Raw genomic sequence first — 27,543 nt, 5'->3', positions numbered from 1 at the left:
TCTTCTGAGCTTATGCCTGCTCATGTTAGTCTCTGCTTTTGGTGACTGGCTTGCTAGCCATTTTGAAATAGTCATTCCCCTAATTTGTCATCAGACTGCTTCATTTAAACTCTAGGAGGAAATCCTCTATTATTCTGGAGTGTTCCATCCATATGCTCTTATAACATACTTCTATACTCATTTATTTGTTCTACTCTTTAAAATTTTTTTTATATATATATTCAAACCCAGTGCCTCATGTGCGAGGCAAGTGCCTTATCACTGAGCCCAAACCCCAGCCCTGTTCTACTCTTAATAACCACTAAGTTAAAAGAATTTTATTGAGTGCTGTGATGGGTCAAGGGAGGAGTAAGATATAGCTACTGGGGGACATTTCTCTGCTAGGAAGAGCCCCTTGGAGCAGGATGGAAGGAGGGAGGCTAGTTAGGGGCTACTGCAACGGTCAGCCAAGAGAAAATGAACTGGCAAGTGGAAAGCAGACAGAAATAAGAAAAGAACTGTGCATGATAAGGCAGATTACATTGCAAGGACTGAGTGGTGGCCAGGTCCTGGGGAAAAGAGGAGTCACAGAGGACCCAGTGCTTCCACTGGGTGGCTGGGAAAGGGAGGGGCCCCGGGGTGAGATAATTTCATGGGGAGAGCGGATCTGAGGTCAGGGAAGAAATGCCCAGTTTGATTTCAGTTATGGTAAATTTTAGGGGACAGACAAGTACAAGGTGAATGGATGAATTGGGAATAATCGTCGTGATAGTTTCTTAGGACTATATGAGGCACTAAGACAGGTCAGGCTACACACCCCCTGGGGCAGGGGCCATAATCTGCTGAAAGCTGAAGGGCAGAACTCCACCCTTAACTAAGGTGAGAAGGCATAAATCACTGGAGTGGGGAGGGTGGCTGGAAAAGAGCCCTGGCCGCTTCAGGGAAGGCTGCGTTTTAAAGGGTGGAAGGAAGACAGAGCCAAGAAGGGAGGGCACTGAGTGGGGCCTGTGACTAGTGCCTTCAGCCACAGAGGAGATGTCCGAGGGCAAAGCAGTGGTGGGAAGGTCAGCAAGCAGCAGGGTGAGGTTGTGGGACTGTGGCATCCCTCCCTCCCCTCACCCCAATAAACAGACTTGAGTCTTCCAGGGGAGACAGGAGCTGGTGTGAGCCCCTCCATTGCAGCCCCTTGAGGGTGGGCAGGGCCCATGGAAAGGGTGACACTCCCCATTAGGCCACAATGCCCAGAGGACATCCAGGCAGTGGACATACCCCCCATCCCTCTCCCATTACTGACCAGCAATAGAGATTTAAGCAATTCAAGCTTTAATTGATTTCACTAATGCCAAGTTTCTTAGACTTATTCAATTCTAAGTAAGTAAGTAAGCCATACCCAAGTAGTCGTCCAGTGAAAACTTGTCATTGTCCCATATCTGAATGATCAGCCTGGGTGGGACTCTAAATTCTGTTTGGTCAATGCTCCAGAAATGCTCCTAAAATGACAAGAGACACAGACAAACCTGAATGATAGTGATTAGCGGGATCTGAAACCCTCCCCTTTGGCCCCTGGATGCAGCATTAAGGCATGGGGTTTTTATCTCCTTGCCCTCCCCAACACCCCTTCCTGTTGGCCCCATTCTTCCACTTCATATCAGCCTCCCCAGAAAGTCTCAAGGCCACCAACTGAGTGACAAAAAGGATGTCCCAGGCAATTCCCCAAAGCAGATTGTCTGCCATGTTTTTATCAGTGTGACTTCCTACTGCCACCCCAGGGGTTGGGAAGAAATTGATCTCCTTCCTGAAAGTCACTATGGCCTGCTCAGGTTATTCTCCCAAGGCCAGATGTTCTAGGCCAGCCCACAGCAGCACCTACTGCGGTGTTCCCTTTGTGCAGCCATCTCCCACCCACCCTATTACACCTGATGTTAGAGCGTATTCTCAGTTAACATGCAGTGGGGACTGGGGCCCAGATTCTACTCTCTTATCAGTACAGATTTAAAACATTCAAAGCAGGGTGCAGTGGCATACACCTGTAATCCCAGCTATTGGGGAGGCTGAGGCAGGAGGATCACAAGTTCAAGGACAGGCTCAAATTTAATGAGGCCCTAAGCAACTTAGTGAGACCCTGTCTCAAAAAATAAAAAGGGGTGGAGATGTAACTCAGTGGTAAAATACTTCTACATTCAATCCCTAGTAACACACACACACACACACACACAGTCCTAACATTTTTGGGTTTTGAAAAATATTTCTGGCTTTTACATGCTTGTAGTCACCTAAGACCCTCAGATCTCTCACACTGAAAGTTCGGAGGGAGGACTAGGAAAGGGTCTTTAAGTTCTCAACTGTGATCCCTGCTTCTGCTCAGACAATATTAATCAAGAATAACACCTCCACAGCCCAGTTATGACTAAGTTCCTCTGGCCCTGATGGACTGGAATACACCCAATGTTTTGGGAATTTTAACGAAGATCGTTGGGTTGTATCCTGTTTTTCCTATTCCTGGAATGTTCTCCTTTGCAGAGCTGAGAGGGCCTGGCTCTGAGGGACTGGGAACCCTCTCTGCTACTGTCCTTTGATCCTCCTGATTGTCCTGTAGGGTTATGCTTCAAGTACCACTCAGGGCACAGAAGGTCCAACTCTAGATGTGGGCAAAAATTAAGTTGACCTAAGGGCATTGCCTGACTCAGATGCCATCCCCTGCCATTCTGCCTAATCATTTGAAAGTATATGTGATTCAATCTCATATTGAGCCTCTGTGCCTCTAGAAAGTCCCCTCGGAAGACATCCATCCCACCAGGCACAGAAAAAGTGCTCACGATAGCATCAGTACTGAGTAGGACCAGCACTGAGTAGAGCCTGACCCAATGGGGCACAGGCAGAGGACAGGGTTTGTTTTTGATGTGTGTGATCCTGGGAATTGAACCCAGGGACTCATGTGTACTAGGCCAGCACTTTACCTCTGAGCTACATTACATCCTCAGCCCAGCAGGTGTGTTTTGATAGAGTGTGGTGCCATGGATATAGGAGGAAGGAATGGGTCAGGGAACATTTGCTACTGTCCGTCCAGCTTTCAGGCCCCACTATTGGATGAAAGCACGTCCTTCCCCAATGGATTCAATCTGGACTCCATGGCTAACTTCAAGCTTGGCCAATCAGAGCACAGACTCACAAGGGCACATGATCTCAGATAGGCATAGACAACAACGCCCAGTTCCAGAATGCTGGCTGGTTCCTTGGGGACTCTCTTCTCTTTCTGCTGAGGTTTTCTGAGAGGACAGGATGTGAGCTGGGGCTACTGGTTGCCCTCTTGCCTCCACCAGGGAAAAGCCTGCGTGAAGTGAGGCCCACAGAGGAAGGCAGAGCAGAGGGCAGGGAGTGTGGGACCAATGTCTAAAGACATCTCTTCAACGTGGGATCCAGATGTGCCTAAAGCCAGCCAACACGGGAATTTTTAGGAATGTGAACCAATAAATCACTTTTTAGGTCTAAGCCTAAAAAGTGAGTTGAGTCCTGTAACTGAAATTCTTACTAATTAAGACACAAGGACCCTGAGCCTTCCCGGAAGTGCTTCTGAAGGAGGTGAGGCAGATACTGAAGCTTAATAAGGAGGATTAAAAGGGGCATTTAATATTTGGTCTCTGATTAATTCTGCCTGTCATGAGGAAAGATCATTTTCCCCATGACATAAAAAGCACTCATGGGTTGTTGTATGTTCTGATGAAGGACTCTTTTTTCTATCCTTTATCTTTTGCCCTATGAAATATATCAGGGGGAAGAAAGTCGTTTAATAGGGGGTTGTCAAATGGGCACACAAACCTCCAGTTAAATTCCCATGTACTTCCTAATCACACAAATACCTGTCAGTAGTGTGACCTTGGGCAAGGGCAAGTAGCTATACCTCTGTGGGTCTCAGATTCCCCATCTGTACCAAGAGGGAGCTGGACTCAGTGACCTCCAAAGTCCTGACCAGCTTGGACCTTCCCTGAGTATTTGAGCTACGGAAGACCCATGAATCCACTTTCATTGGCCTATTTCAGAGCTCACTTTTTTAGCAACAATACAGAGTTGTTCGGCGGGGAGGTAGTCAAACGGGAACACAAATCTCCAGTTAAAATTTCCTTCACCATCCAAGGACCGGTAATGGACATCTGTTTTCTGTTTGTTTTCTTCACTGCCAGGAATCCAGCTGAAAAGCAGAGGCAAACAGACTTAGCTTGATGTGACTGACAAGTAATCTAGCCGCAAAATTGTGCAGTGATTAGGGGCGCGAAGAGCGAGAGAATTAATGCACTTTTCTTGGGCAGGTTCCAGTTATCGATGGAGCCGGGGGTGATTTATGAAGGGGAGGCTCTCTATTGCATCCAACACAGGTTGGAGCCAAATAAAATATAATTCCTCTAAAACCAAAGCAGGAAACCCTTTAGACTTCAGTTAATAGGGCTAAGGTGAAGTTTTCTGGAAAATATCAACAATGTAGCTTCTATTTCGGGTATACTGAAGCTTGCTGGCTATGATTTTTTGTCTTCACAACCATGACTCATTAGCGTCTGTCATCACTGCTGATAGGCTCAATGAATATGAGTTAGCTCAAAATGTTAGCATTTCCTTTCCCATATCTTACTTAAGCAATCCAAAAAAAAAAAAAAAAAAAAAGCGCGGGGGTGGGGCATGAATCAAGTAATCTTGCAGCTTCCTTTTTTATTATTCTTAAATTCGCCATGATCTTATTAATGAGACTAGCACTGAGGATGTAAGCTGTTATTTCCACAGGCTTATTTTAGGAGCATTCATTTCGGTAACAACATCACATCTTAACTTCTAACATTTTGAAATGTTTCCTTTTGCTTGTGCCTGGCACTCAATAGACACTAAATAAATATGATTCTAGTTCCCATGGACCTGTTGAATGAATGAATGAATGGGACCAGAAGGAAGTTGTTGTCACATCTGCCTGCTACTGGGAAGAGTCGTGGTTTGGAACCAGGTGGTGACATTTGGTTTTAGACAGGCAAAATGGTGGAATGCATGTGTGGCTCTCTACACTGTGCTTTAGAATTGTATCAGAATCACCATGGAGCTTTTAAAAGTACTGATGCCTGGACCAGGCCTGGTAGAAGGTGGTCTTGGCTGTGATGCTCTCTGAGCCTCCTCTCCCATCTGTGCTGTCTGCACATGGTCAACATGAGGACAGGAGAAATCATGCCTTGATGGGGCAGAGTGGGAAGGGGGAAATCCTTAACTCAGGGTTTATGATCATCACTTATGAACTGGGTACTTAGCAGGTGTTATTTTATTATTCTCAACAACTGTGCAGCCGTCTCCATTTTACAGATGAGGAAACAGCTTCAGAGAGGATTTAACTTTTACAAATTCACATAGCCAGTAATTGATGGAATTAAGTATTACTCCTAGGTCAGTCTAACTCCAAAGTCTGCCTCAAAGGATCATGGGGACTATAATGTCTTTTACTACCATTAATTCCTAGTATGAGTAGTGGTACTAATATCCATCAACTACAATTATTTTCCTTTTTGCTAGTCAATTCACTGACTAGATAAGTTAGTTGAAAGATTCCTTCTGACTGTTGACTTTTGAACTAACTCAAGAGAGATTACATTCTCTTGGCTATGATCTTGATGGCTTCACCTCCTGACCCATCCCTAAAATGTCACCATCATTCCTTCCTAGATTGCTCACTCTGGCAGTGCTGCCTCTTTTTTTTTTTTTTTTTTTTGGTAAATTTTTTCACATTTAATTTTAAGACAAGTTAAGCAAGTATGTACAACTCTAATTGTATGTATTGGCGTGCATGCATTATAGCTTTGCATATAATACCCGAATGTATGTAGTGCTAGGCATGGTATTTATGCATGGGTCATTTTTTTCTATATAGTATTTAGAATCCCCTCCCCATCTCTTTTTCTTTCTTTCAAGTGCTAAAGATCAAATCCAAGACCTTGAGCATGCTAGGCAAGTCCTATACCACTGAGCTATACTCCTAGCCTTAGCATTTAGATTTTAATTCCAAATTTTACGTGGTACTTTAAGTTGAGCTTTACTCTTTGCTTAGAGGAATTTTCCTTCAATCCAGTATTACTTGAATTTGTTTTCTTGATTTGAAAAAAAAGTAATGCTTATGATAGTCAAATGAATTTGCATATATATAATTAACTGGGATTAGTTTTCCTCGGGGAATGGTAATGAGATCTTGAAATGAGAAAGAATAATGAAGAACTTGATGAAACATTCCCTGTTTACACTGAACCTAAATAATAATTATCATGTCTTGAACTAAGTTTTGATTGAAGGTCACTTGGGATCATAAGTGAAACTTTGTTCTCACTTTATGAATACATTACATTTCAAGAAGTCTTATCTTTTACATAGCAAAGAACCAAACTCGGTGCATGTGGAATAATAGCAATAATTGTAGCTAACACCCACGTAGTGCACACCATCTGCCAGATACCATCCTGAATGTTTTGAGTAACTGATTCTTCTGGATAGCCCAAGGAAGCAGGCATTACCATTATCTCCATTCTATGCATGAAGGACAGTGAGTTTATGAGCTTGCCCAGCTAGCAGGGAAAGTACCTGGATTTCAACCCAGATATTTTGACTCCAAAGTCTGACTTCTTAATCACAATGCTGTATTGCACTCAACATCTCTGATCAAGGCATAACAAGAAAGTAACATCAATATGGACTGTTTGAAAATGAATATACAAGCAAGAGAGTAGCAAACAACTGGGCTGGGGACATAGCTCAGTTGGTAGAGTGCTTGCTTTGCATGCACAAGGCCCTGGGTTCAATCCACACACATACACCACATACATACACACACAAAAGGAGGGTAATGAACAACTATGCATTTTATGCACTGGATGCACTCAGGAAATGTTAGTGAGAGGAATGATTTTCTTAAAAAATATGCCAGTATTTCCTCATTTTCCTGACATTTGGTTGCTGGTAATAAAATATAGAGAAAAACAAATTTTGAAAACTTTACTTATTTTCTGAGGCTAGTTATCCAAAGTGTCAAAGAGGACTAAAATATCTCAGAAATAACAAATTTGCTTAATAAACTGAAGAAAATCTACTTTGAGAAATGATGGAGTGAATATCAGTTTTTAGAGTCATTAGCTATTCCTGCTCATAAACAAGGTCTATATAATTTTATCTTTGATTTCTTCTCCTTCTCCCACCTGTGTTTTCCTAGAGTTTTCTAAGCAGAGGGAATTAATAAGATAAAATAGCTTCAGGTAGCCAAGAATCTTAGAGTGGGCTTCTAATGAAGTAGGCATCCAATGAAGGAGGACACCTGTTTTGTTCCAAGGTTCCTGCATGCCACCTCACCCTTTGACGTAGATGTCACTCATTTCCTCTCCGGTGATGCTCTTCTCATCCAAGATAACATCCTTGGTGTTCCAAATGATCACACGCAGGTAGTATCTGCAAGGAGCACATTTTTCAATTACTTTTCTTCCGGTTCTGGACTAAACCCTAAGTCCAAGGCAGCAGAATCTCGAGATTACTTACTTCTTGGCTTTCCGGGGTGTGATGTTGAAAGGAGGGCCTGGTGGTCCCAAACTTTTGGGGAAAACATCCACCCACATCTGAAGTTTGCCCTAAACCATCCAAAAATGAAAAGAAGACGGAAGTTGTAAGTGGTACAATCATAATCATCTATCATATTTCTTAAGTTAAACTAGTGCTTCAAGTTTACTAATCTGTTAGTCCAGATGGGCAGCAACAAGAGGAAGAGAGCCAGCCAAGATTAATCTTATATCTGCATTGTTATTTAGGCCACCCACTTTCCATTCTCACCAGGGGGCTCTGATGGCTGCACAAGCTCATTTGTATCATAGTTTGAGTTTTTCCTGGTTAGTAAAATGAGGGACTTTCCATCACTTACCCAACACCACACCCATTAAAGTGAGCACGTGAGCGCACACACACACACACACACATCCCTTCTCACAACAATTTAAAACTGAGTCCTTCACCCTCTCACAATTCTCCAGCTGTCACTCTATGCATCACCACAATACCTCTTGATATTTGTCTCAGTTTTGTGATACTCAAGGGATTCTCCACTTACCTCAAGATACAAAATTATAATAATATAAATGTAAATGAAAAAAAAAAAACCCAAAACTTACAATAAGGCTCTTTCAAAGGTGGGACTCAAACAATGACAAGAGTGTTACTGTTCCCCAAAGGTGGTGGTTCCCAGACACTGGCTCATCAAAGCCCCCGCTTGGTAAGAGGCTCATGGAGGAAGGGTGAAGGCCTGTTCTGACACTTGTGCTGCCATCTTGGCGAGACCCTGCTCAACTCTCTTGACTGCCGCAGACTGGGCCTATTCATCTGACTGGAATGTTCTTCCAGACAGGCTGGGAATGCCATTTAAAACTATATCAACCATACAAACCAATTTATAGTCTCCAAAGTATTTTGGATGTTCTGTAGACTCTACTTTCCGACAAAAACAGACTGGTCTTCAAGAAGGTTGCCAAGGAAACCACTAGATTGGCTTCCTAATGCATTATGATCAAAATGAATTACCTGGAGCTCTTGAAAGGAGATACATTTTACTATGAGCCTGATTCTCTTCCAACTAAGGTCTAGGGCTCAGGGCTCTACAATACATCAGACATGTTACAGAACATGAGGCGTCCAGGTGTCCTGTAAGACCTAGCCAGTCTGTGTCTAATGCTGTAGGCAGAAATGATAGTGGGTTGGGGGATTCCAAGGGAGAAATCTTCCTCACTTTGTCATTTCTTTTTTCCCCCTACATTTTTTTTATTGTTGCATTAGAGTTGTATATAATGATGGGATTGTTGTTATCTATTCATACATGCACACAATATAATGTCACTTTCTAGCCTCCCCTCCCCCCACCTTCCTATTTTTACTTATTTTGCTTGACATAATAGTCTGTCTTCCACTTTCACTTTGTCATTTTCTTGAGACTATACAAGTGAGGGGGAGGAGGGGAGAGAGGAAGAAGAATAGGTTCTTTGGTGGAAGGAAAAAGAATAAGAAATGGAAAAAAAAATGAAAATGTGGCACAAAATGAAAGCAAGAGGCAAGTGACAAAATGACCTAGTAAATACAGCCAATTGTGCCCACTCCTCAGTGATGATCTTGTCCCTAGTCCTGCAGTAGGTTTAACAGTATGTGCATCCAGCAGATTGACATTTCTTGTAAGGGATCTCCTAGCCACCTGCATCAGAATCTGTCATGGAACTTGTGAAAATTCAGATTCCTGGCCTTAACCCAGACTCACTGGATCCAAATATCTGCAGAAATGGCCTAGAAATATTCATTATGAAACATTTCCACTTAGATTATTTTGGCATTGTTCAAGCCTTGCTTTGAGTCTCTGGAAGTTCTCCCCATGTTCTGGGAGCTGACTTGCCCTCAATCCCCATGCACATGGTCCCTGTGACCTGCCATCTGGTGTCCTATGGGACTGCTTCCCTGACTCTTTCTTTTCTGGGGAAAGGGAGCTGGGATTCCCTGACTCTTTAGTCTCAAATGGTAACTTCTCCCCAGGCCTTATGTAGCTCAGTCATTTTCTCAGAACCTGCTCTCCTGGCTACAGCTGAGTGGTCCTTTGGTGGACAATTGGGCCAGGTTGGGACAGCCAGTCCCTATACATTTGGAACCAGATGAGGCTACAACACAAAAATACTCAGGAACTATCTGTAATATTTAAACTCACAGGAAGGTCACCACAGCAGAAAAGGAGATTAAATAGATTCACAGAGACAGGGACAAGAGGGAGAGTCCAGATCAAGTTTGTTCTGAGTCACAGACAATCTCCATTAACATTTAGTGAGTTCCCTGAAGATTTGTACAATACATTCCCCTTTGGGATGAAATTAATTTGACTGTCATTTCTACTTCTCGTGTATCTACAAGTATTCAATCATGATACAAGAGGTAAATCTGTGTTAGCCGTTGCATTAGGATGCTGAGGCTTCTCCTTCACCTGGGAAATGTTGGGTTGGAAGGTGCTGTGCAAAGTCCTTGTTTCCACATGTTCTGGGACCAGCCCCTGAGTCCTGAGGATGTGAAGGGCAAGGCGCTCTTCAGGGGCCCCAAGGTGCTGGTGCAGGATTTTGTTGACTTCTGGAATGGAAAGTGGCATTGAAACAGAGATAGGTATTTGGGACGGTTAGTAAGAATGACCTGAGCTGCTCACAGCATTTCACCCCAGACTTTGCAACAACGGACAGGCACTGCCAATGTGTCAACTTTGACTTGCAGGAATAGTGGATAAAGAAAGCTCTTCACTAGGGGCTCTGCCTCTCTCAGGCTTACACTCAACTTGCTCACACTCACACGCTGGACTCCCAAGGGACAAAGGGACCAAAACACACCCAGGATGGCAAGAGCAGTCTGTATTTACTTTTGCAGCACAGGCTGATAGCCAGGTTCCCAACTCCCCTTGCAGTCAGATGTGGCCACATAATCAAATTCAACTAGAATGTAACATGGGTGGAAGTGACGTGTATATCACCTCTGGACCTGGCCCATAAATATCTGTCATGTAGGATCTTCTGTATGCCTTTCTATTTTGGATATGGAGGGGGACAGCCACCTTAGATGCCTTTGCTGAAGAATGGCAAAGCTATAAAATGGAAAGACCTTGAGTCCATGAAATACTGCTTGGGAGAAGGCCATCCACCTGTGGAAATGCTTAGTTTGAATTAGTGAGAAATAAACTTCTAATGTGTTAAGCCCCTGAAATTTTGGAGTTCAATTTTTAGTGCTTCTAGCATCACTGTAGCATTCTAAAAACATGGCCCCAAATTCTTGGACAAGTTTCCCAGCCAGAGGTGGGTTCTGTATACTTACCTTTTGAATCTGAAGACATAGTGAAACACTAATGTATGGGAAAAGGATGCTGTGTGACTTATAAGGCACAAAAGACCATGAAGCTCCTGCCTGGTTCTTTTGAGACACTCACTTTGGAGGAACCCATCCATCAGTAAGGAGTCTGAGTACCAGAGACTGCCCAGTTGGAAAGGCCCGTTTAGGTGCTATGGTTGTAAGTTCAGGGAGAGCCAGCATCCTCTGCTAGCCATGTGTGTGAGCCATGTTGGCCAGTCCCCATCAGCTGAGCTTTCAGATGAATGCAGCCCCATGAGAGACTTCAAAGAAGAATTGCTCAACTGAGCAGTTCCTGACCCACACAACTGAGCAAAACAAAAATGGTTGTTTTTAGTTGTTAAGTTTTTTGGGGGGTGATTTGGTCTGTAAACAATCTCCATTACTGATAGAGCTTTTTGGGGTTGGGGGGATAGATATTTGATTATTTGGAGGTAACCTTAACTACCAGACCATGATGTTTTCCATTTTATTCTCAATAGTGTTTGCAGCACCAACATTTCTTTTTCTTTCTTTCTTTCTTTTTTAAAGATAGAGAGAGAGGGGAGAGAGAGAGAGAGAGAGAGGTTTTTTTTTAATATTTATTTTTTTTTAGTTTTCGGCGGACACAACATCTTTGTTTGTATGTGGTGCTGAGGATCGAACCCGGGCCGCACCATGCCAGGCGAGCTCGCTACCCCTTGAGCCACATCCCCAGCCCCACCAACATTTCTTAAACATCTAATCATCTTTGCACTTGACTAAGTCCTTTTCAAAATGGAAAGACAAAAACCTAGTTTCTTACAGTGTCAAGAATCAAGCTGAGGAACAGGAATTCCTTTTACGCCTATGCATCTGTGCTCACCTTTCCCGTGCACCCTCAAGGTTGGCCCCACCAGGACCTCATGTGGAAGTCCTTTCCCCTACAAAACATGGAAGCATACCGTAGCTCTTATGCTCTATGGAACTTAATTTCAGTCTTGGTCATGGTGTGGCTAGTTGATTATGTGTCAGGATGGTTTGGTTGTGTTACAAATTATCGCATGACAAAGAGAAAGACCCCAAACTTGGACATGAGCCATATGGAACTTAGCTGGCTCTTGAACCATCTCCCACATCCATGAGGCATCTTAGAGAAGGGATGGAATAAATGATGGAATAAACATAGAAGAGAAATTCTTGGCCTGTCATCTGAGCATTTTTGAATGAATTATGTATTACATAGAAATTAGTTAATTACCAGAACTTGGTGTTCAAAGCTCAAATGGCTGTGACCTGAAAAGGGCAAGTGAAACATAAGGCAGACAGGAGAATGTCCATGCTGGTGCTTGACAAGACAGAAAAACTCTACTATAATGTGGCTTTTGTTAGTTAGAGTCACGTGTGCAGGTCTCATAGAGTACAACTAGGGTTCTGGCTCTGTCCATCTCCCTTCCCCAAACCCAGCAACAGAAATAGGTTATTATAGTTTGCTTACAAACCGCAGCTCTGCACTCACCAAATTCATCCAAACTGTATTCTTTCCCTCCATATCTGATTCTGCTTCCATCTTCAGAAAGGATGGGTGGCGGGAAGCCTTTGAATCTGGCTACATTTTGAAGCAACTGTGTTGGTCTCAATTGATCTCGCCAAGTATTTACTCCAGAACTGTAAATAACATCATATGCCCGGGGTTACTACAGGGCCCCAAGGTTTTCTCACCAGTATGTACTGTACCCATGTGCTTCTAAGCACTAGGCATAATGAGAGCAGGGAATGTGCTGTACACTTTGACTTTTGCCTAGAAATCTCTTTTGAAGCCTCAAATCCACATGTTATTTTGGCTTCAACCAAATCCATCATTATTATTTACTCATCATTATTATTTTTTGTTCTCCGTTTCCTCCACTATAGAAATGGAGAGTTTGAGATTATTCATAAACTAGAGATTCCAAATTTTGTAGATACTTAGAAAGGCAAAGGGTAGCAGTCAGGGGAAGAGAGACATCACAGAACTGATCGAGTTGGGGAGGGAGGACACCGAATCCTTGTTTCCACAGGGCAGAGAACTCCTTCCTGCCTTCAAACATTGCCAGCCTCAGGTCCTGACAGCCAAGAGGGGGCTCAGAGAGGGGCAGGGGGAACTGGTTCTCTGAGTGCTGCCACTTCTGCTCCCAAAGGGCACTGCACTTCTCCAGTGGCCACCAACTTACACAGACCACAATGTGAATTGGGAAACGTGGTGGCCTTGATTCTCCCTAAAGTAAGCTTATCATTAGAAATGGCATGTCACTTACTGAAAGGGGCAGTGGCCCAGTGAAGAAAGGCACCGAGGTGGAGAGGCAAAGCCTCCACAGAAGCTGGTGTGGGCGGAGTCACTTACACACAGTACTGCTCAGGGATGCCACAGTGGGACCCGAACCGGGACAGGAAGCGGTTCTCCAGATCGATGATGGTTTCTCCTACTTTTTCATCACGAGTAAAGGTGTCATAATCATAGACAGAAATTTTCAGGTCTTTGTCTTGAGGTAAGTAGCAATTCAGTTCATACATTCTAAATAAAGAAATGTAGGGTTAGAATCGCCACAGTCCATCCGGGCAACTCACCAGAACCAGCGCTCCATGCAAAGAATTCCCAGGCAGCCACTATGGCTGCTGGAGAACAACAGACCAGGACCACTAGGATGGGTGAGGAGACTTGACAGGTAGTAAGTGACAGTAATAAATAAGATAACACATGCTCACTCAGGAAAAAAGCATGAGCTGAAGTGGCTATCTCCCAATCCCAACTCCTGCTTGCTAGCTATGGGACTCCAGGCCACCTACTTAATCTCTCTGCATTCATTTTTTTCTCCTGTAAAATGGTGAGAATACACACCATCTACATTGTTAGAAGGGTCAAGTGAAAAAATGTTTAGAAAGCATTTGGCAGGATTATAACCTACTTAATAATGATAAAGTATCATAATATCATTAACTTCACTATTATCTCATTCCTATTTACCAGGGCACCTGAGCATCTCTCGCAGCAGGGAAAGGAGTATAGCACCAGAACACTGACTTGCAGCCCTTTATCTGTGTCCCTACTCTGTTCCTTCCTCTTCTTCAACAGAGATTCCTCCCTCATGGAACACAGTGGAATCCACCCTATAAGAGCACAGAGGTGGGGGAGGTGTGTGAGTGGAATTCCGTCAATACAGTGTGATACACAGGTTCCAGGAAAGCTCCCTCCTTCTCCAAGGCCCCCCTGGTTCTGATTTAAGTTCTGGAATTTCAAGATTTTTTTCTATAAAATGCAGACAGTTCTGAGATACAGAAATAACCAGCAGTACTTTTTGTGGCAAGTGAGCAACATGATCCAGAGAATGCTAATTTGTGCACATCTGCTCCAAATGGGCAGGGTTTGGCCTCTGTATTTGCACTGTCCACGGAGTTACTAGGTTCATAGAAGGTGATCAATAAGTTTTGTGAAGGAAAGACTGTGCAAGGCCCCTCTACCCCTGTATTTCCTGCCCCGTATGGTGGTTGATGTGTGGACTGGTTCCTGCCTAAAGAGTCAGGGATATTAATCCATCTAAGCAGAAGGGTGTATGTGAATGTGGCTTTGGAAAAACTTCCAGAATGGTTTCTAGGGAAATCTGAGTGACTTCTCTAGGCTGTGGTAGCTACCCTGAGGCCTGCATGAGGCAGATAACCACAGGAGAAAGGGGAAGGAAGCGTCATACCCACTGATGCCCCATAGCATCACATTTCCAATCCTGGAATCCAAAGAATAGGTCATATGTGTCCTTTGAGAAAATAGAATTGTTTGATCAAATAAGGTTGAGAACCACTTATTTTTTGGACTATTGACTCTAAAAAACCCCTGTAATTATTATATGTTTAACCCAGGTGTCTTGATTTGACTAAGGATTACTTCCCCCAACCCTTGGAACATCAATCAATATCTTACCAAAAACACTGATATTCTGTTGAACATAATCTGGAGAATGACATGGTTTGAGAGGAATATGGGGAACGATGGCCGAGCATGTAAGAAAGGTTACTCCTTCCTGATTTCCTGTCTAGAGTCCTCAAGAGTCTCTGCTAAGAAGAAAGCTACCTCCTAAGTCCAAGGCCATGGACCAGAGCCACCTGAGGGACTGCAAAGCCAGCGTCTCCTTGGCTCCACCCTGCTGGATGAGGGGAAGTCTGCGCACCGCCAGACAGCCATTGGCCACAGACCCTGACAGCATCACTTCCTCCCAGGGTGACTCTGAGCAAGACTTTTCCTGCCACTTAATTAAGCTTATGTTTGGCTCCTCTGAGACGAGCCACCAGACAGGGCCGCCTTTCTCTCTTTAAAGCTGGCTTTCCCCACTTCCCCGGCCCTCCTTCCTGCCCTGCGTGCCTTTTCCTGTCTAGACCTTGGGGTTGGATCAGAGGAAGAAAAGGAAAACGATCACATTGCCATGCCAGAGGATTACTTCCACTCCCTGGCTCCAGCATGTGGCCCCGGGGTGTGTGTGTATGTGTGTGTGTGCGTGCGCGCGTGCGCGTGTGCCCCTGTGCATGCCTGGGGGCTGAGTGTGTGGTCTTGTGTGCACAGCTTATTACTGACTGTGAGAAGAGTGTGTTGAACCTGAGAGACTTTGAGTGGCAGACTCTTGAGTGTGTGAGTGTGTATGTGTGCGGGTGTGTGAGTGTGTGCATGCATATATGCATGGGAGAGAGAATGCATAAGGGCACAAACCAACAAATATAGGACACAAGACAAAGACTGAGTAGTCTTCCACTCAGCAAGATTCTGTACAAATAACACTGTTTTCACAAATATTTGAACAAAGAACATTTTTCTACAAGTGATGACTTTGCCACGAATGTAAAGCACTGCCAAGGGTGCTGGAAAGGCCTGGGGCTTGGAGTCAGGAATTCCACCTACACCCGGGCCCTGTGATGGACCTCTTTCCTCACCTGTGAAGCTGGGCTGCTAACCTGCTGTCAACCTGCCCTGCCCCATTAATAAGTTTGACCTGGTTAAAAATCAGATGGTGGCAGCAACAGAGTTCTGCGATGAAGCAGCTCTGGTGCTGGGGTGATATGACCTGGGCCTCAATTCTGCCTCTGCCCTTAGCAGCTGGGTATGGTATGCACGGATCCCCTCTAGCCTCAGTTGCCTGTGTTGTGAAACAGGGATAAAAGCAGCACCTCAGAGTGTGAGACTTTTGAGATGTTTTAGTTGAGTGGCTTTGCATGGGCCCTGCACACTGTATGCTCAGTCAATATCAGCTGTTATTAAATGTGGAGCCATTTGTAGCTGAGAACTGTTGGTCCTACATAGAGATGACTTCATATCGATCATTTGAGATGGTTCCCATGAAATAAATGCAAAGTTCAGAAACAAGCCCTAGGTTGTAACCATGAAGAAAATAATGCTATTTCAAGAAACGTTGGAAACAGAAGACAAATGGAGCAGGACGTTTTAACCCTATAACTTTTTGCATCCTCCTCGATTTGGATGACAGAATCAATAATACAGTCTCTGAATCGAATTGGTGGGACCAAAACAGAGAGCTCAAACTGGATTCCGGAAGAGAGACTAGAATTTCACTACAGCTAAAGCTCTGCACCTGTTCTGGTACAGAATGCACAAGATTATCCAGCTCCTGGGCCTTCCATGGTCCCTGTCCCTCCACCTCCCAAGGTCTCAAAGCAAATCTCTCCTCAGGGAAGACTGACTTTCCTCAAGGCACTTTCCAATTTCATGAAATCCTTTCATTTGTGCATTTACCTATTTATTGACTTCTTCCCCAACTAGAATATTGAATTCATCACCACAGTTTTAGGGCCTAGCCCAGAGATAAGCACACATTACATCCTCAGGGCATATTCCATAAAGTAATGAATGACAGAAAAAATGTTTTAAAATGTACATTACCTGCCAAAAACTGGGTTGAGAGTGTTGGGAATGTAGTGGTCACGGTCTTCAATTACTTTTTTACCCAGTGTTATTTTTATGTAAGGGTCACACTGCGGGGACAAGACAGATGAGATGTTATGTCATGTCATGTACATCGGGTGCAAGTGGAAGTCAATTTCTGGGATAGACTGAGCTTGTTTCCACACCCTCTCCTAACTGATGACAGGGTGGCCTCTGTGGCACCCATGAGCTTGGGAGGAGCCCTGAGCAACGTTCCCCTTTGGGTGGCAGGCAGCCAGCGGGCCTGCAGAGCAGCCATGTGGGGTGGGGGTGGGGTCCTGACTCTGCCCCTGCTGGCCCTGTGACTGGAGCAAATGTGTCCCAGGTCACATCTGTAAAATGAGAAGGATGAACCAGAGGGCCTTAAGCCCCTGCAAATCTTAGGTAAATCCCCATGGGGACAATACTCCTGAATACATTGTTTTGATAGAGTATCTTTCCCCTAGTGAGATAACAGACGCCCAGAAAGAAAGAACGTGACAATTATTGTGGCTGATGACTGTAATTATCTTGCTACAGGAGAAGGCCCCACACCCAAACTCTTACCAGGCCATTGTTGTCCTGGGGCTGGAGCTCTAAGCCCCGAACAATGTAAATCCGAACCGTGCATTCCTGAGCCACACTGTCAGGTAATTCCCGAAACTGCCGGGGAGGGGCTGGCACGCTGGGGTCATCGGACAGCGGGTAGATTCGAAAGGAGCCCTAGGAAAAAGACACAGGCTTGACTCACTGGGCCCTGGGCAACCCAGGTAGAGGGCTCCTGAGATGTGCCCTGCTCCACAGGACACTCGGGGGATAGCTTGCCAGGGTGGTGGGATTAGGCGAGGGAGGGGCTGTCTTTGCGAAAGAAAAAAACAAAAACCATGGCTCTTTGTGTATTTCTTGTAGGGAAAGTCAAATGACTATCAAGTCATTGAGGGATCACAGGGGGGAAAGAGAGGGCAGGACTGAGCAGGAAGAGCAAGCAATAACCTGGGCAGCAGGTGGAGGTGACTCTGGTCGTTGTGGGGGTGGTGGTGGCAAGAAGAAATGAAAAGCTACACATAGAGAGAGGAAAAAATTCAATGAAGTACAAAGGGTGTTTTCCCTTCTCTCCCCTCACCCCTGTACACCTAGGGACACTCCTAGGAGTCTCCTGCTCAGCCTTCAGGTCTCAGCTAAAAGGATCACTTCTTCCAGGACACCTGCTGGACTGCCCAGGGGTGGGTGTGCCTCTCCTGTGCTCACCTCTAACCTTGTGCTAGGCCTGTCACCGCACTGACCCCATGATGAAATGTTCTATCTGTTGTTTACATCCTCCACTAGACTGGGAGCTACTTAAGGTGGGGACATTAGGTTCTGGCCATCATGGGTCTAACTTGGGGATATGCATCTAGTAGGGACACAAATGCTTTTTGAGTAAACGCACCAGCAGGCCAGCAGGAGAGGACAGTGGGAGAGGCCATCTCTCTTATACTGAAACCAGCTCAAGTACAGGGGAAATTACTGAAGCTGGAATTGGAATATGAGGGCCTAAGTTCCATCTCTCTTCATTAAGGCAAATGGCATAAAGGAAGCACCTACTATGTGGTAGATGTCGAGAACCCAAAACTCAAGGAGTGTAGATGGCACAGGGTTGTTAGCTTTGCCTGATTCTCATGCCCTCTTGACTGCTAGGTGGGAGGCTGTAAGAAGGATTTGAGATCGTGTGTAGGGTATAATCCCCTGATCCATCAGCCATGTCTGCTATTGGCAAAGGATTAGGAAGAGGCAGCATCTCTGCCATGGCTTTGCCAAGTGTGGTTGAGGGAGAGGCAGCCATAAACCCCAACACAATGTGAAAGGTGCTTTCACTGCGAAGGGAACCCAGACCTTTGGGAGCCCAGAGCAGGAGTGAGTCACAGCGCCTGAGGCAATCAGGAAACTGTTGACAAAGAGTATGACATTTGAGCTGGTGCTTAGAGCAAGAGTAGGACTTTGTCAGACCACAAAGAGGGAAGGAAGGCATCCAGGGAAGGAAGAAGAGCCTGTCCCAAGGCTCTGAGCTGTGAGACACAAGGTGTGTTTGGGGCTTGGGAGAGGTTCTCTGAGCGGGGAGGGTAGGGCAATGAGGGAGGTGTGGAGGGGAGACATGTCACTTATGAAAAGCCAGCTCTGCCTTTGGAAGGAGTTGAGACTTGATCTGTGGAAACCCAAGTGATGTCTTTAAGCCATCAAGATGCAGAAGCAGATTTGGTTGCAGGGAGGATGGACTCACAGGAGAAAGGACAGTCAAGTGGGAGATGGTCATAATGGACCTGCTAAAAGCCTGAAAAGCAGTGGAATGGGGAGGAGGAACCAAGTCTTGGGAAGGTTTGCATTGGTAGGATTCAAAACTGGCTGGCAAGAGCAGGCAGAAAGGAGGGGGCAGTCAGCATGGCTTTGGCCAACCTGGCTCTCCCTAGTGCCTTTCCCTCGTTACCAGTTTCTCTTCCTTCAGAGGTCAGAGAACATGATGCTGCCCAGAGGTTGGGTGTCCTCTATTCTGGGTTCATGAAGAAAATAAAGGTGGGTTGTAAGCCAGAGTGAAAGCACGCTTTTCACCCACCTTAAACTCTCCTACCACGGAAGGATCTTCATTCTCCTCTGATTTGCCTCGGTACAACTTGAAAGTATCTGAGAAGTCAGTGAGGCCCTCGAAGTCTGCTACTTCCTCCAGTTCGCAATCATATATCTGAAAACCATCAAGGGATTCTTCATTTCTTATTACAATACAGATAGAACCTAAAACCAAAAGGACCCACAATACCAAAGGGTCACGTGGATATGGGTAGAGCAACCCGAACTCTCTTCTGCTTTGGGTGTAGAATGATACAACCCCTTTGGAAAATGTCTGACAGTTTTTGATAGAGTTAAATATTTACCTATGGTAGGATCCCCCAAACTACATTCCTAAGTATTAACCTAAAGGAAATGAAAACCTGTCCAAATCATCCACGATGTGGTGTATCTACAGCAAGGATACTACTCGGCAATAAGAAGGACAAACTACTGAGATAACAACATGGTCAGTCTCAAAAGTAACACATGGGACTAAAGAAGCCAGACACCCAGGGTTGTGGTTCAGTGGCAGAGTGCTGGCAGAGCGCTTGCCTCGCACATGTGAGGCACTGGGTTCAAACCTCAGCACCACATAAAAATAAACAAAATAAAGATATTGTGTCCATCTATAACTAAAAAATTTAAAAATATTAAAAAAAGAAGTCAGATACACAGAGGATGAACACTGTGTGACTCCATTACTTATAAAGTATAAAAACAAGCAAAAACAATCTTTGGTGATAGAAATCAGGTCGGTTGCCTCCAAAAAGAGTGAAGGTTGCGGGGAGTTGGCTGGAAAGGGGTATAAGGGAGTGTTCTATGGTGATGGAAATGTTCTTTGTCTTTTTGGGTGGTGGTTTTCATGGGTGTGTACAATCAAAACTTGTTGAATGAATGACTTTATTGCATGCAAATTATATCTTGATTTTTAAAAATATAGAAAAGGAGAGGAGAAAAGATGAGAAACAGGGAGAGAAGGTAAGAAGGAAGGAAGAAAGGAAGGGAAGGAGGGAGGGAGCTGGAGTGTGAGATGGATGTCCCAACCCAGTTGGATCCTTTTTCTAAATTAGTGATTTTTTTTTAACACTCTTAGGCTGCAATAAGCCATTATGACAATAACATAAAAAGATTTAGATTTTTCTACTTTGATGGGGAAAAGTATTTTAATGATTGCATATTTCTCATTAAAGGTCTTTTCCTCCTATACATTGCTCAAGCTACTTTAGCATTTGCTTCTACTTGAGTGCATTAGAGGCTGAGAAGTTGAATGAAGAATTAGAAAACTCAGAATGTTAACAGACGGATCGGAGAGAGCCAGCCCGGATCGGAGAGAGCCAGCCCTGCCTAGCTCAATAGGTTTTTTTTTCCCCTGGACACATGTGCCCATGGTTGTGATTTTATGCTGGATACATGTAACTGAATCAACTTTTCAGCCAGCAAAACCCATCCTCATTCAGGAAACAGAATGAAGCATGTTGACAACCAATGCCGTTCCGCAAAGAGCACCATGACTTCTGGGTCTCCCTGAGTCAAAAATGGATAATTGTTCCCCTAATTAGTGTGGTACCAACCCATTTCCAACCCTCTGCCAGATGCCCCCAGGCTCCAAAGTGGCAGTCACGCAACCCTAACTCAACAGCTATCCTCAAGCCCTGGAATCTTGGCAAAGCCAAACCTGTTGCGAGAGGGCTCTCTGGCAGGCCAGAGGTATTCCTGGCCCCTCCCCATCAGCAGCCGAGGTGGCCCTTTAGTCTTCTTAGCTCTGCCTGGGGCCAGTTTTAATGGATCTTGAGTCCTCCACCCACAAGAGCATAGGTCCATACCTTGAGTTTGGAATAGCCTTTCTGGATATACTGTCCACATTTTTCATGTTCCCCTGAGGAAGCATAAAATTTACTCCACCAGTCAACAATTTCTTCCTCCTAAAGATAAGTCAAAATGAAAAAAAAAAAATTTTTAACTGATGACTAGAAATTTCCAATTTATGCTGGAAAACAATGAAATAGGTAAGAGAGGTACTTCTGACACAATTAAAGTGAGCTTATATACCTTTGTTAATGCACACTGCGGACAAAACATTCATGATGTTTCTGCTTAGAAGTTAGAGAAATGACCACCCCAGACAATGGGATGTATTTGGTTTTAATATCCACAGCTATACTAGATGATTTTCTTACATTCTCTATAAAATCTATTATTTATTTTTACCCGATGATATTTATATGTGCAAATAAATTAAAATAAAACCTCTACTGTATGGTTTTTCCTCTCTCATTTCCCCAACTCATTTAGCCAGTGATGTATTGTAACACACTGTACACTAATCTAAGGGTTGGAAAAACTGGTTCTAATTCAAGTTCCATCCTTATGTTATAACCAAAATCATTTGTTACACACCATGCTGGGTTGGACAAGTTGTTGAACATCTCTGAGCATAGATTTCTTCATCCACCGAGTGGGATAATAACAATCTGCCTCTATCTCTCCATTTACCTCAGAGAGTTGATTTGGAAATCATATAAGATTATTAAGAGGAAGAGCTTTCAAAAATTTTAAGCATGAAACACAAGTAGAAAGGCAGCATGGTTCATTTAGACCAGCTCCCAACCTGTCATTGTGGATTCTGATTCAATCAACATGGGCTAAGACCTGGCATCCAGAATGTTCTCATTAGTTCCCCAGGTGTCTAATGTGTAGTCAGGGTTGAGAATTTCAGGGTTTTTCCTCCCCAGTACTGGGTATTGACCCAAGGCCTATCACATGCTAGGCAAGCACTATTTTTTTTTAAAATATTTTTTTTTGTTGTTTTAGGTGGACACAATATCTTTATTTTATTTTTTATGTGATGTTGAGGATCGAACCCAGTGCCCCACGCATGCCAGGCAGGCTCACTACCACTTGAGCCACATCCCCAGCCTAGGAAAGCACTATTGAGCTAACCCAAGGGAATCTCTGGTTTTGATGGCTCTTGTTTGGGCAAAAGGGACAATAAGAGTCACCTGCAGAATATTTTCAAACTACAGAAACCCTCCCACTCAGATTTATAACAAGAACAGATCCAGTTACTAGGGAGGTTGAGGCTAGAGGATCTCAAGTTCAAGAATAGCCTCAGCAACTTAGGGAGACCCTGTCTCAGCAATAAAATAAAAGGGGCAAGGTGTGTAGTTCAGTGATAGAGTACCCCTAGATTTAGTCCTCAGTACTGAAAAAAAAAGCAAAAAACAAACCATCAGACACTCATTGCTTATTTTAATCTGTCTCAGAAATAGTGATGTTGCCAAAAGTACAAGTGTCACCTACGATATAGCTCCTATTGAGTTTTGGGAGTGAGGAACAAAGCTCACAAAAGTCTATTTCTTATTTATGTTTATAAATATAATATATATGCACATATATGTATATATAGGTATATACTTACATTACATGCTAACATATATACACATAGTATAAATGCACACACACACACACACACATATATATATGTATATAAATATATATATATGAAGGCACACACTAATGTGTGTGTTACAGTTACAAAGAGTTATTTCCCTTTTATGGATCAGCAACCTCCTCCCCCTGGATTTAGAAAAAATTTATTTGTATATCAATTATAGGCCAAAATACATGAATCTTAAACCTAAAAAAATGTATAGTTACCTTTTCCGTCAGCTGCAATGCACGTGTATGGCCAGGAAGAGGGCAAACCATATAACAGGTCACACAGATATTAGGTTTAAGACCCCGCCAACATTAGGTTCAAAGAGAAAGAGAGAAGGAGAAATTATGTTTCACTCATGCTTTATGTTTATCGACATTTTGAGACATTCTTTAAATTATTCTAAGCAAGGTGTTCTCATCATTGAACACATATACATATACATTCACCCTGCTGAAAGCACAGCATGTGAGGGACTACTGCTAAGCCTTTTGTTTGTTACTGTGTGTAACTCTTTTGCATGTTTTCAGAGAAGTTGGACAGTCTCACAGTCTGTGAGAATGGTCAGCTCAGGAGAGAGTTGTGCAGCTGCTCATCTTCCTGCCCCAAACCTTTCATTCCACTTAGCACCTGAAGTATGTCCCCAACCTGGTCTAATTCTAATTCTCATCCCTTCAACAACTCTCCCGTCACAGATGTGTGTGACTGCAATATTATCATGTAGGTACCTTTTTCTTGTTCCCGCCCCCGTACCTATGTTATAGCACCAAATAAGTGCTCATTCGTCAGAATTGTTCTAATATGAGGATGTCAAGTATCTCATTGGCCAAATCTTTCCACTTGAGTTTTGCATGGAGATTTCACCCCTGATCTAGAGGCACATCCAGGAGATGTGAGAAGAGAAAACTAGAATGTAGGAACTTGAGTTCTTTCTTGGCACCTTCTGGGACATTAGCTAAGCTCACCCTCAGGGGCAGTTTGAAGAAATGCTAATTAGATTCCCTTTCAGAAATCCTAACTTCAAGTTAATTTCTAGCATGTGGAGAGAACAACTTGTTGCTAGAGGCACTTCCCACCGTGCTGTGTGAGAGGACTACCAGGTCTCCGCAGGTTTCCCTTCTGCACGTCCAGGTTGAGTTTTGTCCCACACAACAGAATTACTAAGAGTGTCAGAGAGAAAGATAGATGTGTCAATCCTTTTTATTAGATTCATTCCAAAGCAGGATGAAGGGTTAAATCATCACAGCTGACTGAGATTTTGGAGAGAGGGGGTTTCTTTACCAAAACTACTTTTACACACTTATTGGTTCCCGAATTTCGATGTCTGAATCTGTTTAATCACATTATTTTCAGTTATACCAAACTGCTTTAAAGAAGAGTGTGTGCCTTTTTTTCTTTTTTTAAAAGAAAATCATTCAAGACAAGTTGATGATTATAAAATCTAGGATTAGTATGGGAGGACTCATTTGTGCCCACTTGCTCATTATTTGTTGTAAAAGTAACAGAAGCAGCAGGTGGGAAACAAACACTTTATTATATCTATACGAGCCTCACAATCAGAGTCAAGTTATTATTAAAGGGCACAGGGGATTCTTCCCTTAGTCTTAAAACAATCTTATGTGTTTAAAGATCACCTTTCACTCCAAAATCTACCAGTAGAAAGAATCAGAAAGAATAAGAGTCTTCAGATCAAGTCCCACAGTCCCAGACAGCTTCATGCATTTTCTTATCATACATACATGCACTGTCCTTGGAGAAGCCATTTTGCTGAGTGCTGCTGACATACTGCTTAAGCACTGGAATTGGAAGGCAGTTGTTGAGATGGCATGTAGACATGTCCATGTCATCTGGCTAGCACGTGAGCAGTTTGCCCAGGTTCTTATTTCTCATGATAGTGCTGAGCCTACTTGTTAAGAGCTCCCATGGACATCACAGGGTGATGCCATGGGTATCCAGAACATGATGCTGTCACCTAAAGACACAGTCTCCAGCCCCCAGCAACAGCATGGTTAGTTTTGACCGACTCCCTCATTTTACCCAGATACAAGGCCTGAATTGAGTTAGTGGTAATATATGTACATTACATATACGTGTCACGCAGGACATCAGCAAGTTTGTCATTGGCTCTTCCAAAAGCTCAACGCTGCTCATTTGACTTTACAGGGATGTACAATGTCTACCTGGATGAACAGGTGGGCTCGGGTGTTCCGAGGAGATTCTAATAATCCTTTCTTACCAGCACAGTGTACCTCAACTAGGTTTGAGGAGAGCAAGCTGATTAAAGTCACATATTGTGCAGCGGGAACGACTCCCATCCCCAATCCTGCTATGCTACAAACTAACCTCTCACGATGGGTTGCTACAGTAGGCTAGTCATCTGTTAACTACTGTCAAGAAATGACTTAGAATATTGACTTATTCTTCTCTTTGCTCCCAGTGGTACTTAGGGCTACTGTGCACCCAGAAAGCATGCAGTAATAATTGACTGACAATGTTAGATGGTAAAGTTGGAAGTAGATTATTGAGCAAGATCTGATACTGCCTTTTTTCTGGAGTAGTTACAAAAATTTACATAAATAATCTTAAATATCTTATGCTTTCCTTATCTCAAGGCTACTACTGTCCTATTGAGACTGACTGGGGCTATTTACAAGGTGGACATTGTCATTTTACCCTGAGGAATGGAGAATGTGATACTGTCATTTATGACCGTGCAGAATTTCCAGATAGTAGAATCAAATGCACGGCTGCCATGGCGCAGGCTATGGAGACCACATGTAATTCGGTCCAACTGCTAGTGAGTTTAACATAGTGGGAAGGAAGTGGATTTTTTTAAAGGCACTGTTTATGGTCATAACATATTAAAGCTCAATCATGTGCATTTTTTGGCCAGTTTGCATATTAAAACATGCTGTGAGAGTTTATCTTAAATGCCAAAAGAAACAGCAAGATAGTTGGTGCTTTCTTTTTTTCTAGGTTAAGATTTTCTTTCCTCTCCTTCTTATGGAAGGGGCTGGAATGGTTTTAAAAAAGGTACTGAGTGACTATTTCCAACTATTTCACTGCTTCAAAACCACAGTGAATATAAAGTCTCGGGTGTCCTTTATACTGACAAATAGGGACATTAAATTTATGACATTTCTGCTTCATGAAGGAGAAAAACAAAACAAAAACCTGGTTTGCCTCATGTATCTCTGTTCTTCTGAATGTTGTGATGCTGTTAAATTACTCCTGAAACTTGTCTTTCCAGAGAATGGCATCACTTGGAAGGTCCCACACCAGCGGTTCTCGGACTTGCATGCATGTATCAGAATCATCTCAGGAAGTTTGAAAATACACCCATGTCTGTGTCTGAGTGTCTCTCCCTCTTGGTGGGTGGGGTGGGGGTGGGGTGTGAATAATGTTCTAAGTATGCTGGGTGACTAATTAGTGAGGGCCTAGGGCCACTAGTCTACACAACATCCTCTAAACTACGGATGAATGCACGATTCAGATGTTTTTCTGTTACTCAGTCCTCAATCAATTGGTTCCATGACTATTATTTTAATATCACTGCATGGTTGTTTAATTGAGTTCACCAAATGCTTGGACATCTGGAAGATAAAACTGACAGTATCCGAGGGTCAGTTCTGAAGCCTACCTTAGAAGCCAGTAGAGGTTTGGTATCTTCTATTTCAACAATGACATCCCGGCAGGGGGGCGCAGTCATAAGGGAGGCTACAAGCAAATAGGTTCATAATTTGAGATATTTAAGAAAAATACAGCAGTGAACATTCTCCTCCAAGTTCAAGTTGAACAGCCACAGGATGGATGGTAGAGTTTATTCCTGAACGAGGCTTTCTGAATGGAGAGGACCACATCTGAACATAGAAAATAACTCAACAATCCATCACTTTCCCCAAAATGTAATATGGCTATAGACTTTTTCTAGAAGACTACATGGCCCATTTTTTTCTTTCACTTTGCACAATTAGCATAATCCTTAGACATAGGAAGTACCCTCAAAAGAACAGTGTGTCATACATATCTTCATGGGATGCGGGAGCAGGAAACCCACATCCTAAGGAGCCTTCTTTTCTAGGAATTTGTTCATAAGACACATAAAATAAAGAAAATAGTAGAAGAAGAGGAGAAGAGAGTGGAGGGAATGAGAGCAGGAAGAGAGAGAGGAGAGGAGAGAGGAGGTGAGGGAGGGAAAACATGGTGGCCAGTCGCATATTTGGGGTCTGAAGTGTCCTCACAGAATATTCTGGGGAAAAGGCACAAGACCTGACTTTCTGCATAATTCCTCAGGTATTTGTGACTCAGGGTTTGGGGATCAGGACCCCTGCTGAGCTCCCCAGGTTTGGTTCAGCAGGTGCCAGAGGCTCAGTGTGGGCCAGGGTTGGGGTGATAGGTGCACCTCTCCCTTTTATTGAAGAGGCATCAGGCAATCAAACATTCATCAGAAAGCCAAAACCCAGACAGAACAAACACTGCCAAGCCAAAAGAACTTTCTGTTTAAGCCACCCAGGCAGCTGACATATGGCATAAAGGAGGGAGGGAAGATGCATTTCTTAGGTACTCACCATGTGCCAGGCATGGGCTAAGCACTTTACCTAGATGATCTCATTTAATCCCTCAATAATCCTTTAGAATATCTACCATTAATTCTGTTTAAAAGATTTAACAACTAACAAACTGAAGCTAAGAGAAAGAAGGTCACTTGCTTCAGGTTAAACCATTAGTAGTAAGTGGATGGTCCTTTTGA

General features: G+C 43.6%; 1 protein-coding gene across 2 annotated transcripts in view; it reads right to left on the bottom strand.

The window, feature by feature from the left end:
- Window positions 1–27,543, bottom strand: part of Myof (myoferlin) — a 149,932-nt gene that overhangs the window by 5,549 nt on the left and 116,840 nt on the right. For both annotated transcript variants that reach the window (XM_027939890.2, XM_071611084.1), the window contains 13 exons: window positions 26,434–26,510; window positions 23,015–23,026; window positions 21,181–21,279; window positions 19,365–19,490; window positions 17,345–17,500; window positions 16,757–16,848; window positions 13,223–13,393; window positions 12,359–12,507; window positions 9,980–10,119; window positions 7,519–7,607; window positions 7,336–7,431; window positions 4,024–4,165; window positions 1,370–1,469 (listed from right to left, as the gene is read on the bottom strand). In XM_027939890.2, coding sequence (XP_027795691.2) covers window positions 1,370–1,469; window positions 4,024–4,165; window positions 7,336–7,431; window positions 7,519–7,607; window positions 9,980–10,119; window positions 12,359–12,507; window positions 13,223–13,393; window positions 16,757–16,848; window positions 17,345–17,500; window positions 19,365–19,490; window positions 21,181–21,279; window positions 23,015–23,026; window positions 26,434–26,510 — 1,449 coding nt within the window. The remainder of the gene's footprint in view (window positions 1–1,369; window positions 1,470–4,023; window positions 4,166–7,335; window positions 7,432–7,518; window positions 7,608–9,979; window positions 10,120–12,358; window positions 12,508–13,222; window positions 13,394–16,756; window positions 16,849–17,344; window positions 17,501–19,364; window positions 19,491–21,180; window positions 21,280–23,014; window positions 23,027–26,433; window positions 26,511–27,543) is intronic.

Source organism: Marmota flaviventris, chromosome 4 (assembly GCF_047511675.1).
Source record: "Marmota flaviventris isolate mMarFla1 chromosome 4, mMarFla1.hap1, whole genome shotgun sequence".
NCBI classification, from domain to species: domain Eukaryota; kingdom Metazoa; phylum Chordata; class Mammalia; order Rodentia; family Sciuridae; genus Marmota; species Marmota flaviventris.
The sequence above is the reverse complement of the archived record's forward strand: the minus strand, read 5'-3'. Positions and strand labels throughout refer to the sequence as shown.